This window comes from Bos grunniens, chromosome 17 (genome assembly GCF_055505025.1).
Source record: "Bos grunniens cultivar Pamir isolate PY7600 chromosome 17, Bosgru_T2T1.0, whole genome shotgun sequence".
Lineage (NCBI taxonomy): Eukaryota > Metazoa > Chordata > Mammalia > Artiodactyla > Bovidae > Bos > Bos grunniens.
Window position 1 is genome coordinate 72,737,940 of NC_141181.1, and position 14,534 is coordinate 72,752,473.

At 69.1% G+C, this 14,534-nt stretch overlaps 1 protein-coding gene across 4 annotated transcripts; it reads left to right on the forward strand.

Moving 5' to 3' along the window:
- The first annotated feature begins 2,296 nt into the window (after positions 1-2,296).
- SCARF2 (scavenger receptor class F member 2) lies at positions 2,297-13,717 on the forward strand. 4 transcript variants are annotated; one of them, XM_086349192.1, is made up of 12 exons: positions 2,304-2,561; positions 6,177-6,308; positions 7,352-7,425; positions 7,536-7,637; positions 7,799-8,318; positions 8,421-8,639; positions 8,775-8,903; positions 9,469-9,572; positions 9,646-9,763; positions 10,076-10,191; positions 11,210-11,362; positions 12,110-13,714. In XM_086349192.1, exons 1-12 carry the CDS (start codon positions 2,410-2,412, stop codon positions 12,952-12,954), a joined length of 2,664 nt encoding a protein of 887 aa, XP_086205318.1. In that variant the 5' UTR covers positions 2,304-2,409; the 3' UTR covers positions 12,955-13,714. The 4 variants fall into 4 exon arrangements, with proteins under 4 accessions (XP_086205317.1, XP_086205318.1, XP_086205315.1 ...); XM_086349189.1 differs by lacking the exon at positions 6,177-6,308 and having other exon boundaries at positions 2,306-2,561; positions 7,367-7,425; positions 10,061-10,191; positions 12,110-13,717; XM_086349188.1 differs by lacking the exon at positions 6,177-6,308 and having other exon boundaries at positions 2,361-2,561; positions 7,367-7,425; positions 12,110-13,717.
- The last annotated feature ends 817 nt before the right edge of the window (positions 13,718-14,534 follow it).

Consider the following 14,534-nt stretch of genomic DNA (forward strand, 5'->3'; position numbering starts at 1 on the left):
TGGTCCTTTCCCATGGGACAGGACGGCCACTTTGCCAGGGTCATTCTCTGCCTCCCAAGGGTGAGGTGTGGGACCATGAGCTCGGAATGGGGACCCCCGTTTCTGTCTCTGCCACCACCCTGCAGGCCAGGGTCACAGTCCCTACAGACCTTGGAGGTTTCTGTGAAGGAGAAGGGTTAAGACGTCTGCCCCGCCCCAGAGTGTCCGGGCCTGCCGCAGCTGTCTCCCCAGCCAGGCACCAAGGCCTGGCTTTGCGAGAGGCCTCTGATCCGCAGGGGATGAAGGAGGGTCTGTGAGGCCCCCAGGGCATGGGGCAGGGTAGACATGAGCCCCGGAAGGGTTCCTAAGACATGGGCTGCAGCCGGGCCCTGCCGCGGACCAGCGCAGCATTGGCCCACGGCCAGCAGCCTGCCCAGGCAGCCCTTGCCAGCTGGGCAGGCTCTCCAGCTGCACTCGAGCCTCCACGGCACCCTCTCCCTTCAGAGTCGGCCTTCTCCGGGAGCCACCCCCGCCAGGCCCAGGCTCTGGGCCTCCACCTGGCCTGGGTGCTGGCCAGTCGTATGGGTGCGTCCTCATTTTGGTATCCACCTGGCACAGGCCAGGCAGATGGACAGTCCCCCACTCCGCCTGTACCCAGGCTCCCGGCGGGGGCATGGGTGGGGCCAGGAAACTCACCATCAGGCACGAGGTGGGCCTGAGACAAGGCTGGGGACGGTCCTGTCCTGCGGGCAGCAGACACAGGTGGCACACGGCCAGGGGCGGGTAGAGAGTTGCATTCAGACAGTCCTGAGGTGCCCATCACAGAGCTGGGGTCTGAAGGAGCTCTGGGGCTGGAGGGGGCACGGAGGTGATGGCGTCTGAGGTTCCCGTCCGTGAACCCAGTCCAGCTGGGCGACACCTCTAGAGCCAGGAGCAGGGCCGACAGAGCAGCCGCATGGACCTCTGCTGGCCACCGTGTAGGGCGGCCAACGGGGGTTCCGTGGGAGGGGCCGGGGCCCTGGGAGATCGGGCCGTGGCCTGCAGGGCTGCCCGGAAGTGGTTGGCCTGTTGACTTGCCCCAGAGAAGTGTTTGCGTTTGTGACCACACGAGTGCGACTTCCCTGCCACCCTGCCCGCGGCTGCCCCCATCCTGCACCAGCGGGGCTGACGGAGGGGGCCCCAAACCCCCGGGGCTCCCTCCCACCCTGTCTGTTGCCAGCCCAGCAGTGCCCACAGCCTCGGGCCTGTCGGGGCCTTTGACCAGGCCCCCTCCTCCCTGATGGACCCCCATATGACTGAGGCAGGAGCCCTCCTTGGGGAGCCCGCACATAGCCCACCCCCTACCCTGGCCCTGCCTCCGGCTCTGAGGTCCCCAGAGGCCCAGCCCAGCTCTGCTGGGAGCTGGCCGCCCCCCTGCCCTCTCCTACCTAGGCCTGCCGCCCTCCCCACTCCTTGGGCCTGGAGCTGGGTCTGACCCCTCTGCTCCCCTCTTCCTCCAGGTCCCCAGGCCCCACACACACCCTTTCTCTGCGGCCCCTGCCCCACTCTGGATTTAGGATCCTTGGGCCTCCGGGCCTGGCTCCACCTTCTGGATCTTTCCCTCTGGGACCAACGGCCTCTCAAGCAGAATCCCTCTCCCAGGCCCCTCGCGCACCTTCTCACCTTGACAAGGGCTTGCAGGCAGGGGATGCATCCCCGACTGTCCCCGCCGCTGCCCCTGCAGCCTCTGCCACCTGCCTTTACCTCCAGGATCTCTCAGAGCCGGTGCGGGGCCGTTCTACTGCGGGCAGCGCTCCCGTCTGTCCCTACGGGGGCCCCTGCGCCCAGGCCTCTGGTCCATACCCAGCCTATCCAAGGCCTCAAGCGTCGGGCGCCGCCGTCTCTGCAGGCTTTGACTGCGCCCGTTGGGAAGGCGCTGACCACATCGCCGGGCGCGGGAGGGCCTCGCCGCGGGAGCGGAGGCCGGCTTGAGGCCTTGACCTGCGGTCCCGAGGCGCCGCTGGCCAGGGGGCTTTGGTGCGCAGCGCCTGGCGCCCACCCTCCTCCCGCCGCCCCGGGGCCGGGCCTCGTCGGGAGCGCGCAGGGGCCGCTTCTCGGGTGGGTGTCTGGGGAGGGAAGGAAAGGCGCGGCGGCCGGGGGTTCCGCCGGCGGGCCCCTTCCAAGTTCGCCCCAAGTTTGCGCGCGGCCGCCTGGGGGCGGGGGCCGCGCGGAGGGGCGGCTGCGCGGCCGGAGGGTGGGGTCTGGCGCGCGGGGCGGGCGCTGCCGCCTGGCCGGCCGCGGCTGGCCCGGGATCAGGGAGCCGATGTGGAATTTCCTGCCCGGCCCGGCGCCCCTCCTGCCGCCCCCCGCCCGGCCGTGCACTCCGCTTCCGGCCGCTCTCGCAGCGGCCGCACCCGCGCCCGCGCCCGCCCCGCGCCTGCCCCGCGCCGCATGGAGGGCGCAGGGCCCCGGGGGGCCGGGCCGGCGCGGCGCCGGGGAGCCGGGGGGCCGTCGCTGCTGCTGCTGCTGCTCTGGCTGCTGCCCGGCCCCACGGCGCCCCAGGAGCTGAGCCCGCGCGGCCGCAACGTGTGCCGCGCACCCGGGTAGGAGCCGGCCGGGCTGGGGGAGGGGGCCGGAGGGGACGCCCGGGGCCGGGACAGGGGAGGGGGCGCCGGGGACTGCCCTGCGCGGAACGCGCGGGCCCCTCGTGCGGCCCTCCCCGACGCCGGCTCCGCTCCAGGCCGAGCCCGGGCGCCGGGCCACGACGGTGCGTCCGAGGATACCCCGGGCGAGAGGAGAGCGGAGGGCAGCGGGCGCAGGGAGGGCAGACACACGGGGTCCGAGATTTCACACCTAGAAAAGAAGGACCCTTGGGCCGGGTTGGGAGGGCCGTAAAAAGACGGGAAACGCATTCCGAGCCCGTGGCAGGGCATGTGCCAGGGCCCGGGCAGACGAGTGTGGCCGGGGCCGGGAGGGAGGGAGGCCGAGAGTCCCGCGGCGGCCTCCTCCCTGCGCCGGGGGAGCCGGGGAGGTCTCAGGCTAGTGGGAAGCACAGATTGGCGTCTTAGGAAGAGCGGACGTGGGTGGGAAGAGGGTGGTCACGGAGCAGGGCGTCGAGGAGCCTGCGCTCCGAGTGGGCCGGGAGCGGGAACAGGACAAGGGCGGGCGCCGGCCTCGGGAGGATGCGGACCCTCCCGGGTGGGATGCGGGTGCCCCAGGAGCCGGCTGGGGAAGCCCATGTGGGCCGGGCGAAGACAGGACTTGTGGGGGGCGGGGAACCGGGGCCCAGGACCGCGCACGGAGGACCAAGAGCGCGGGCCAGAAGCCGGGGGTGGCGCCGGGGTCGGAGGGCCCGGTCGGCCTGTCAGGGGCCACTGCGAGGTCAAGGGCATCTCCGCGCGGGGGCGGGGAGCCGGCGTGTGCGGGTGCTCTGGCGCGGGAGGGAGGCGCCGGGCGGGCGGCTGGAGAGGCGGCCACCGGCCCCCGGCAGTCGGGGCGCCCGGGGCCGCAGGGCCCAGGGAGGCCGCGTCCGGGGGCAGGGCGGTCGTCGCAGACAAGGGGCTGTGAGGGGCCGCGCGGGGTTTCCGAGCTCGCATCCCGAGGCGCGCAGACCCCTCCCCGCTGCCAGCCCCGCCTCCGGGGCGGGGGCCGGCCTGGCCCGCCATCTGCTTCACATCGACGCCGCCGCCGCCTCCCGGGCCTCCCGGGCCTCCCCGGCCCCAGGAATGCGGCGGCGGCGGCGGGCGGGGCTGCCTGGAGGGGGGAGGGCGCGATCGCCGCCGGCCTGTGCCTCGCCTCAGCCCTCCTTCCCCGTGGGGGTCCCTACCGGGGGGACCCGAGGGCCAGCCGGCCGCGCTCCCCCGCCCCGGACCTCCCCATTGGACGGCCCGTTCCAGTTGCCGGGAGCCTGGGCTGGGTTTCAGATCCCCAGGCCTCCGCATCCTCGTGGCCTCGGGCACATCGCTTAAGGTCTTCAGGCTGGACCCTGCTCCTGGCAAATGGGGTCGGGGGTGGACCCGCCTCGTGAAGGGGAGGGAGAGGGGATGGCCCTGGTCCTGTGTGGAGCTGGTTTCCAGGAACCACCGCCACTGGGGGCCCCACCTCCCTCCCCAGGGTCTGGACCATCTCTTCCATGACCTTCCCAAGGCTGGGCCTTTCAAAGCTCCACTAGCTGTTGCCTCTGCCTGGAGGCAGGAGGACCACGGAGGGGAGCAGCTCTGTCAGTAAAACCCCAGAGGCATTCTGTGTGCTGACCTGGCAGTGCCAGGGTACAGCTGTCCCGTGTGTGTGCGTGTGTGTGTGTGTGTGTGTGTGCATGCGTGTGTGTGTGCGCGTGTGTGCATGTGTGTGGGGGGGAGACTTACCACAAGTCATCTGACATCTGGCAAGGGCTAGGGAGGAGGTATTCAGCGGGGAGACCCAACCGGAGGTGATGAGTGAGAGAGGCCAGGGGAGAGGAGCCGGGAGCAGAGCCCGGCGGTGTCGGGGGCAGGCCCTGCCTGCTGAGGGCCTGCTGGAAGTGCGGAAGGGGCCCAGGTGGCTTGGACGGGGATGGTGGAGGAGAGACCACCCGAGCTCTGCCTGCTCCTGAGAAGACTGAGGCCCCGGAAACCCTGGGGCAAGAGGGCAGAAGGTGGGAGAGAAGCAGGCAGGATGAGGTGGTCAGGGGTGGGGGGCAGGGGACAAGTGGCCTGTCTCCCGGATCCACTTTGGGAGGTCTAGCCAGATGTTTCTCTGTGCGTCGTCTCTGGGAGGGCACGGGGTCCCAGCCTCTCAGCCTGGAAAGACAGGCCTTACCCTGAGATAGAGTCAACTTGGGGTGGGGGCTTACGTGGAGGAGGCCTCCAAGGCATTGCCAGTGTCTTGCTGGGACTTGGGGAGCCTCGTGAGGGAGCCAGAGTGGACAGAGCAGGGGGTGCAGAGGAGGGGGTGCCCGTGGCGGGGCGGGAGGAGAGCCAGGCCGTCGTGGAGTCCTGGGAGGTGTGGGGGCAGAGGGCACTGGCACAGACACTGTGCCAGACACTGGCACAGTGAGTGGGCAGTGCATTTGGGCGGGTTCAAGATCGAGGTCTGAATCAGCACAGCTCCAGCTGCAGGGACCGCGCTCTGTGGCGAGGCACCGCCTGCTTGCCTCGGGGCTGGACTGACAGGGTCCCGCCCGAGCGTTGGAGCTGCCCTGTCCCCGGCCCTCTCTCTTGACCTCTGACTTTCATTAGATCTGAGGCAGCCGGGCTGCTAGCCCGTCCCAGCCTTTTCTGCCTCCCGTCTTAGGAGGAGAGGTCCCACAGGCTCGTCCTCTACATGGGCTCTGTCCCGCCAGCGGGTGGGGTTTTTAGCTCTGTTGGGTGGGGCCTGGGTGCCAGCCACCCTGGGGGAGCTTTCTGGGGCCTATTCAGCATGGGCTGAAGTGCACACAGCAGCCTTGGGTGAGTTCTTGAGCTGTGCTTAGTCGCTCAGTCATGTCTGACTCTTTGCGACCCCATGGACTGCAGCCCGCCAGGCTCCTCTGTCCATGGGATTCTCCGGGCAAGAATACTAGTGTGGGATGCTGTGCCCTCCTTCAGGGGATCTTCCCAACCCAGGAATTGAGCCGGGGTCTCCTGCACGGCAGGCAAATTCTTTACCAGCTGAGCTACCAGGAAATTTCCTGGGTGACTTCTTTTTTTTGGGGGGGGTGACTTTTTTTTTGGTGCCAAAAGCTGGAGACGTCTCACTCTGTTAATCCTCCTGCGAAACCTCTGGGGACCCATTGTACAGGTAGAGCGGCTGGTGCTCAGAGAGGTTAAGTTCTGTGCCCAAGGTCACACAGCAAGTGGTAGACCCAGACGTCTGATGCACCTGCCTGTGGCCCTGAGGCCAGGCTCCCAAGCTGGTCACAGAGCGAGGAGGCCAGGCCATCCGGGACGGAAGGCGGGCAGTATTCCCAGGCCGTCCCAGCAGGCCATTCTGGTAGGGTCGCCTGCAGAAGGACCAGCTCCAGAGGCTCTCCATCCAGAGTCCTGGGCTCAGGCTGGCAAAAGAGGCAGGGGGTGACGGGTCTCCCCGCAGATGGGCTCCTTGGAGCCCCAGGGCAGGGCTGGGCTGGGTGGGTGGGGACGCTGGGGGTCAGGAAAAGCCAGCCCTGCTGAGTGTTCCTGTCTCTGGTTTCCAGTTTCATTTGTGGAAGATAAGCTGGCCCATTCCTTGAAGTTTGGGGTTTTATGGGTCTTGTTCCCCAGGTCCCATATCTTTGGCCCGAAGGAGAATCCAGCCCTTTCCAGGAGAGGGGATTCCCTTGGGGTCCTGGGTGCCACCTGGGGTTTAGTGATCATCTCAAGCTGGGAACATGGAGGGCATCTTCTGAGGGGCCTGCTAAGGGGCAGCTCAACTTTCCTTTCCCTGACACCCCACCCACCAGGGCCATCAGGCCCCTCCCACCTCCTCCACCAACACATGGCCAGTTCTGGGTTCCCATCCTCCCCAAGACCCTCTCCTTTGCTCTCAGGTTGGACGGAGGCCGTGTGCCTTTAGGATCTGAGACTCCACAGACCTGCATTCTGAGTGTCTGTCCCTTCTCGACCTCCTTTGCCCACAGTGTGGGCACACCCCACCTCAGCCCTCATGACCCTCACCAGGGGCCATGGCTTCACTTGGGCAGGGCCACCGAACCTCTGTGTCTGCCCACCCCATCAGGCCAGGGCTCAGAGGCTGCACCACCCCAACATGGGGCACTTAGGAAGTTATCTCCTACTGTTCCTTGGAAAAGCCAAATAAAGTTGAGGTTTCATGAAACTGCACAGAGAGGACATTCCAGTGTGGCCTTCCTCTAGCCTGAGTCTCGCCCTGGTGCTCTGCAGCCCTCACTTGCACTTTCCTCACCTGGACAGACTCCCTGGGTGTCCCCTGCCCAAGCAGACCCCTCGCCAAGTCCACCTCGCTCAGAGGCTGCCTGTCTCAGCCCCAACAGGGCATCCTGATGTGCTGCCCGACCCAGCCAGTCCTGGCACTGTCTGGGTCTGAGCCCTTGACACCCATCGGGCCAGACTCCGCCCCACCCCGGGGTGCCCTAGGCTACCTCACTGGAGCAGGTCCTAGAGGCCCAGAGACTTTTGCCCCACCCCCACCTCACCACTGCCCCTCCTCAGACGCCTGGGGTCTCTTCTCAGGCCCAGCGGATGGGGGAAGAGGGCACAGATCAGGAGAGGCAAGACCCCCAAGTAGAGGGAACTGTAGAGTTCTTGGGGGTGGTCTGTGCTTTGCTGCCTCCCAGGGTTTGCTCTGGATGACTGAAATTTGTGACTTACTCGAGTCCCCCGAACCTACAGCAGCGCCTCCGATAACCACCTGTCGAGGGGAGGGTGGGGATTGCTGGAGTGGGGGGTCCCAGCGCGAGGGGCTCAGACTCAGGCGCCAGTCTCTCTGCCTGCAGCTCCCAGGAGCTCACGTGCTGCGCCGGCTGGAGGCAGCAGGGGGACGAGTGTGGGATCGGTGAGTGGGTCACCCTGGGATCGGGGCCGGGTCGGGGGCGGGGGTGCATAGAGAGGAGGAGACAAGTGCGGCGGCTGGACTGGGGACACCTCGGCCCGTCTCGTCCGCAGCTGTGTGCGAAGGCAACTCCACGTGCTCGGAGAACGAGGTGTGCGTGCGACCCGGCGAGTGCCGCTGCCGCCACGGCTACTTCGGGGCCAACTGCGACACCAGTGAGAGCGGAGCGGGGCGGGCAGGGTCCCAGAAGGGCGGGGCCTGATCGGGAGGCGGGGCGGTGAGTGGGCGGGGCCTGGTTCGGGGGCGGGGCGCCGGGAGGGAAGCTGGCAGGCTCTCTCGCCAGCGCCTGGGCCTTCCCCGGTCTCCACTCCTGCAGAGTGCCCGCGCCAGTTCTGGGGTCCCGACTGCAAGGAGCTGTGCGTCTGCCACCCGCACGGGCAGTGCGAGGACGTGACGGGCCAGTGTACCTGTCACGCGCGGCGCTGGGGCGCACGCTGCGAGCATGCGTGCCAGTGCCAGCACGGCGCGTGCCACCCGCGGAGCGGCGCGTGTCGCTGCGAGCCCGGCTGGTGGGGCCCGCAGTGCGCCAGCGCGTGCTACTGCAGCGCCACGTCGCGCTGCGACCCGCAGACGGGCGCGTGCCTGTGCCACGCGGGCTGGTGGGGCCGCAGCTGCAACAATCAGTGCGCCTGCAACACGTCGCCGTGCGAGCAGCAGAGCGGCCGCTGCCAGTGCCGGGAGCGCACGTTCGGCGCGCGCTGCGAGCGTTATTGCCAGTGCTTCCGCGGCCGCTGCCACCCGGTGGACGGCACGTGCGCGTGCGAGCCCGGCTACAGGGGCAAGTACTGCCGGGAGCCGTGCCCCGCCGGCTTCTACGGCCTGGGCTGCCGCCGCCGGTAAGCGCGGGCCCCGCCCAGGGAGGGGAGGGAGGGACAGGCCGCCGAGGGGGCGGGAGTGAGCCGGCCCGGGCCCCGCCTAGCCTCCCGTCCCTTCCCCAGATGCGGCCAGTGCAAGGGCCAGCAGCCGTGCACCGTGGCCGAGGGCCGCTGCCTGACGTGCGAGCCCGGCTGGAACGGCACCAAGTGCGACCAGCCGTGCGCCGCCGGCTTCTACGGCGAGGGCTGCGGCCGCCGATGCCCGCCGTGTCGCGACGGGCACGCCTGCAACCACGTGACCGGCAAGTGCACGCGCTGCAACGCGGGCTGGATCGGCGACCGGTGAGCGACCCGCGTGCGCCCCAGACACGCAGCCCCCCGCCGCCCTCCCTCCCCCCACCGCTCTCCGCGTTGGGCTCTGTGGGCTTCAGGGTCGTTGGCCCTGCTTCCACTGACGCCCCCTCCCCGCCTTCCGAGGTGTGAGACCAAGTGCAGCAATGGCACATACGGCGAGGACTGCGCGTTTGTGTGTGCCGACTGCGGGAGTGGCCACTGCGACTTCCAGTCCGGACGATGCCTCTGCAGCCCGGGCGTCCATGGGCCCCAGTGAGTGCCCGGGGACGAGAGGTCTGAGGAGTCAGTATCCGGCACAGGGCTCCAGCCAGACCCCAGGTGCTGCTGTATTGGCGACCATGTGGGACCCAGGCTTGGCCCTCAGCCAGCTAGGGAGCGACCAGGGGCTCTTGGGGGGCAGTTTCCTGCCCTGGTGTGGAGCCGGCGTTCAAGCCGGATCTGGCGGCCAGGTCAGCCTGTGGTCAGTGGGCTCCCCTGAGCTGATGATATGAAGTGAGCAGGGACCTCCACGTACACCCACGGGTCTGGTCCGGCAGCCTCTCTTCCCTGTACACAAGAGTCAGCCCCCGAAGTGGGCACCGCGGCCAGTGATCTCGGCCAGGCCCCCAGACTCCCCGGCGCTGGAGTGCACCCATGCATTTCCAAAACACTGATCGCCCAGGACGTGCTGGAGGTGGGGGTGGCCGCAGTCCCTAGAGAGTGGAGCCAGGGAACGCGGGGCTGGCCGGCCGCGGGGTCGAGCGCGGGAGGCGTCTCGGAGGGCAGCTCGGCGGCGTCCCCAGACCCCGCCCGCCTCCCTGACCTCGCGCTCCCGCAGCTGTAACCTGACGTGCCCGCCCGGGCTCCACGGCGTGGACTGCGCCCAGGCCTGCAGCTGCCACGAAGACTCGTGCGACCCGGTTACCGGTGCCTGCCGCCTGGGTGAGTGGGTAGGGGCCACCGGGCGGGGGCGCGGCGGTCGCTGGCCGCCGCTCTGATCGGGCGCTCCCCACAGAGACCAATCAGCGCAAGGGCGTGATGGGCGCCGGGGCGCTGCTCGCCCTGCTCCTCGGCCTGCTGCTCTCGCTGCTCGGCTGCTGCTGCGCCTGCCGCGGCAAGGACCCAGCGCGCGGGTGAGGCTTCGCGGCCGGGCCGTAGCCCGGCGCGCGTCGCGCTGGGTCTCCGGCTAGGTGCGCCTTTCCCGGCCCCGCCCCTTCGCTCAGGCCCCGCCCCGAGGGGCCGCGTACACTGTAGGCCCCGGGCCGGGTTAGCTCAGGCCCCGCTTGCCGCCCCGCCCCGCCCGGTGGCCCCGCCCCCTTTCCCGCGTCCACTGTAGGCCCCGCCCCGCCGCCGGCCCCGCCCCATGGGTGGGCACCCGCTGACTTGCCCCGCCCCTCCGGCCAAGGTACGGTCCCGCCCCCTTCGCTCAGGCCCCGCCCCCGCAGGGAGCTCTCGCTGGGGAGGAAGAAGGCGCCGCAGCGCCTGTGCGGACGCTTCAGTCGTATCAGCATGAAGCTACCCCGGATCCCGCTCCGCAGGCAGAAGCTGCCCAAGGTCGTAGGTAAGGATGACCGGGGAACACTCCCGACGCAGGCGGCTGCGGGAAGTGGGCGTGACCGGGTCAGTATAGGAATGGCGGGGCCTTGATTGTCCATGGGAGGGGCGAGGGGAGATGCGCCCAGGGCGAGGAAAGAGGGCTCTCGGATACGGGGGAGCCTGGGAGGAAGGCAGGGATGGTGGTCTGGACGTCCCGTCCCCCAGCAGTCTGCGGGAGTGAACGCACCGTCTGTCCTGGTGCGGAACCGCAGGTGGACGCGGGACCTGTGCGTGGGAATGCCCTGCCGCAAGAAGCCCCCGTCCCCGGCCCAGACTTCTGGCAGTGCCCAGGGTCTTCCCTGGAAAGGGGGCAGGCTGACCCCTGGGCCCCCACCGCTGTCAGGACGGGTCAGCTTCTGGGTTGCAGGGCATGCCGTTTTCTCTTCTCTGTCTGCACTGATTCACACTGGGGTGGAAGCTCTCTGTGTCTTTCCCACTTGTTTCCAAAGATGAAGGGGACGAGGTGATGAAGTCTCCTGGGAGGTAAAGGTGGAGACAGCTGAGAAAAGCCACGCTGGGCCCACTCAGCATGGTGGGGTCTGTGGACACGGGTGTAGGGGCTGGAGCCCACCTCCTGTTTGTGCAAGGAGGACAGGCTGGCCAGCCTCTGGGATTCCCTGTTGGCAGGGTCTACATCTGTGGAGGCTGTGCCTGGGGGTGGCAGCCTGCTGAGGTGGGCTGAGCCAAAGGGTGGCCTCTCTACTGCGCATTTGCTCTCAGAAACTGCCGCAGGGCAGGGTCTGAAGCATGGCCTGGAGGGCCTGATGGCGTCTCCCAGCCAGGTGCTCCCTCTCTTCATAACTTTCGGCCTGACCTCGGTCAGCTCCCTGGCTGCTGGGAGAGGCCTGTTGAGTTGCCTGCCCTGCTTAGAGTCTTGGGGGTACAGCTGGTTGGGTCCCTACCTCACTGTGGCAGGAGGGCTGGTGAGGGCCCTGGCTGGGGCAAGGCAGGGCCCCTGACAACTGTGCCTCCCTCCTCCCCAGTGGCCCATCATGACCTGGACAACACACTCAACTGCAGCTTCCTGGAGCCGCCCTCGGGGCTGGAGCAGCCCTCACCATCATGGTCCTCCCGGGCCTCCTTCTCCTCCTTCGATACCACAGACGAAGGCCCTGTGTACTGCGTACCCCACGAGGGTGAGTTCGCCTCCTTGGGGTGAGGACCCCTCTCGCTCTGACCCAGCAAAGGGTTCTCGCTGAAAAGATCTCTGCTCGGAGGGACAGGGAAGAAGGGCTGGTGATGCTGTTAGCTGGGGGTGGGGGACATACAGCTAAGGCTGCAGGTCAGGCTTCTGTGCTGCCCAGCACCAGACTCAGCTAGGGGTCTGGGGAGGTAGCCACAGCTGGGTTCACAGCTGGGGACACCAGGCAGAGACAAGTTTCTGGGCTGGGGGAGCAGCTGGCAAGAGGAGACAGGAAAGGGAGTCTTGGGGGTCTGGAGGCACACTTTGACGGGAAGCCTTGGCTCACAAACGTCAGGAAGCAGGCTCACTCTCTGGGCTTCTGGCCCCTCTCCTCCTGCTACCGTCCCCGTCAATGACTCTGGGCAGGTGACCAGGTGAGCCTGAGTCTTGATTGCCCTTAAGGAAGGATAAGGAATAGAGGGCCAGATGTGGTCATGGTGGCCCCGAGGCCAGGAATGGGGTGCGGGAGAGGTTCGAGGCTGAGGGGCTGCGGCCCAGGAAGGAGCCCCTTGTCCTGCCCAGGGGCTCCAAGTCTGCGGTCAGCGCGGCGAGCATGCCAGGCCCGTCTGGATGCCAGGACTCCTGAGCACCAGCAGGGAGGGAAGAGGACGGGAGGGGGCGCCGGCGGTGGCTTGCGCCTGGAAGCTGGAGGGCCAAGCTTTTCCCGCGGGCGGTGACCGGCCCTCTCTTCCCTGGTCAGAGGCGGCTGCCGAGAGCCGGGATTCGGAGGCCCCCGCCGCGGCGCCGGTGACCACGCCCGCGGAGGAGGCGGCGCCCCTCCCCCCGTCCTCCGACAGCGAGCGGTCGGCGTCCAGCGGCGACGGGCCCGGAGGGGCGCTGTATGCGCGCGTGGCCCGGCGCGAGGCCCGGCCGGCCCGGGTCCGAGACGAGGCCCGAGGCCTGTCGCTTTCGCCATCGCCCGAGCGCCGGAAGCCGCCACCACCCGACCCCGCCACCAAACCCAAGGTGTCCTGGATCCATGGCAAGCAGGGTGCCGGGGCCGCCGCCGCCGCCGCCACCGCCCCTGCGCCCTCGCCTCCACCCGCCGGCCCCGAGGCCGCTCCCAGCCCCAGCAAGAGGAAACGGACGCCCAGCGACACGTCGGCGCGGCCCCCCGGGCTGGCAGAGGAGGGGCCGGCCCTCGGGGCACCCTCCCCGCCTCGGGCTCGGGCTCGGGGCCGAGGCCCGGGCCTCCCAGAGCCCACGGACGCTGGCGGGCCCCCGCGCAGTGCGCCCGAGGCCGCCTCCATGCTGGCCGCCGAGCTGCGCGACAAGACTCGCAGCCTGGGCCGCGCCGAGGGGCCCGCGGGCATGCAGGGCCCCCGAGAGAAGCCGGCGCCTCCGCAAAAGGCCAAGCGCTCCGCGCCTCCCTCCTCTCCCGCCCGCGCGCCCCCCGCGCCTGAGGCCCTGGGGCCCGAAAAGGCGGCAGCCGGCGCGCCCGGATCCGACACCCCTCGAAAGAAAACCCCCATCCAGAAGCCGCCCCGCAAGAAGAGCCGGGAGCTGGCAGGCGAGCCGGGCCGGGTGGGCGCGCCCACGCTGTAGTAAGGGAGCCCCGTGGGCCTGCAACTTCCCCGCTTAGCAGCGCTGCTTGGCACCCCGCGCCTCGCGCCCCCGCGTCTCCCGCGGGGGCCCCAGTCTGGAGCCGCCGGGCGGGAGGCTGCATCTCGCTGGTTCAGGCCCCGCGGCCCTCCTGGACAGGACCGTGCTCGCTGCGGCAGGAAGCCCCATCCCGGTGGCTGAGGCCTGACAGGCGCTTCGCTGACCCTTCCCTTCCTACGGCCTCCCTGGGGAGGGCTCCTGTCTGCCCGCCGGGCTCTCCAAGGCCAGGGGCAGGAGGGCTCTGTCTAGAGAACACCTCCCACTGGCCCAGAGTGCCTTGGCTGGGCCGCCTTCTCACTGGCTGGGGCCAGAAGCACTTCCACCCTGGATGCCTCTCCGGTCAAGGCCTGGTGCCTCTGGCTGGAGGCTCCCTCCCTGTGACCCTGGCCAGAGGCTCCTTCCACTGGCTGAGCCCCAGGGCCTCTGGTTGATAGGAGCCTGGGGAGGAGGGCTGGTCTCTGCTCCTCAGGGGGCTTGGCTGTCCCCCACCAGTCCTTCCCAGCCCCCTCCGCTGTCGAGCTGGTTTTGATGGCCTCCCAGCACCCCACATGCCTGGGAATCCGAGGGGCGACTCCAGTGGCCTGAGGAGATGTATTTATAGGCCCCCGGCAGGGCTGCTCCCACCCCCCACCCCCGCGGGCCCCAGGATGGGCTCCTCTTGGCAGGGGCTCGGCCAAAGCTTTCCGAATAAAGTGCCTCCCCCCCATGGTCTGCCTGCTTCCTCTCTGCTGGCCCTCTGACAAGGACTTCACCCCAAGACACCTGGCCCCCCATGACCCAAGTGGCGTCTGGGAGCGCAGGTGTGGCCCCCCAGGACCACGTGGGAAGCGTGTCCTGTCCGTCTGCCCAGCCTTGATCTTTTTATCCAATGTGTTGGGCACCCACTCAGCCCACCCCCTTGCTGGTGCCGGGCAGGCGGGCAGGAACAGGTAGGGTGGTTATGAGGAAGGAGCCGGTGTGTCGCTACCCCTGCCCTGCGCCTTCCCCACCGGCCCCGAGCTCTTTGGTGTGTCTAGGGTGGGTCAGAGGCTGGGGCCAGGGGGCAGCAGGCCAGGGGCACAGCCTCCAGCTGGGCCACGTCTGGCAGTGCACAGAGCCCCGCTGTCCATCTCAATGGGCTCCCTGTCCTCAGCCGGAAACGCTCAGCCGCCAGCCTTGCCGGCCGCGGGAACTGGGGGGAGGGGGGAGCACGCCGGGCCCCCGAGCCCCGGCTGGGCCTGGAGGCAGCTCCCCACTGCCTGGCCCCAGCTGGCCCCCTCCCTGGCCTGGCCTTCTTTCTGCGGCCCCGTATTCCGTGTCTTCAGGGCTTGTGGCCCTCAGGAGGGCCTCGCAAGCGATCTTCCTGAGCTCCAGAACCTCACCTCTCTAGGTGTGCGCTGTCCCCGCCCACCTGGGCTCCTCCATCGCCCACCTCTGCCTGGCAGGCCTCTTCCCCACCCCCCGCTGCCAGCTCTTTCTGTCAGGAGATTCGGCCAAGCCGCTCCCGTCACCTCCCCACACCCGTCCTGCGGACCCTGGAACGG

Excerpts from the sequence above, each read along its gene's own strand:
- SCARF2 (XM_086349192.1), top strand. The coding sequence starts at position 2,410 with ATGGAGGGCGCAGGGCCCCGGGGGGCCGGGCCGGCGCGGCGCCGGGGA. Across the intron at positions 2,562-6,176 it reads AACGTGTGCCGCGCACCCGG|GTCCCATATCTTTGGCCCGA; the intron begins GTAGGAGCCGGC and ends CTTGTTCCCCAG. Across the intron at positions 8,640-8,774 it reads GCGGGCTGGATCGGCGACCG|GTGTGAGACCAAGTGCAGCA; the intron begins GTGAGCGACCCG and ends CCGCCTTCCGAG.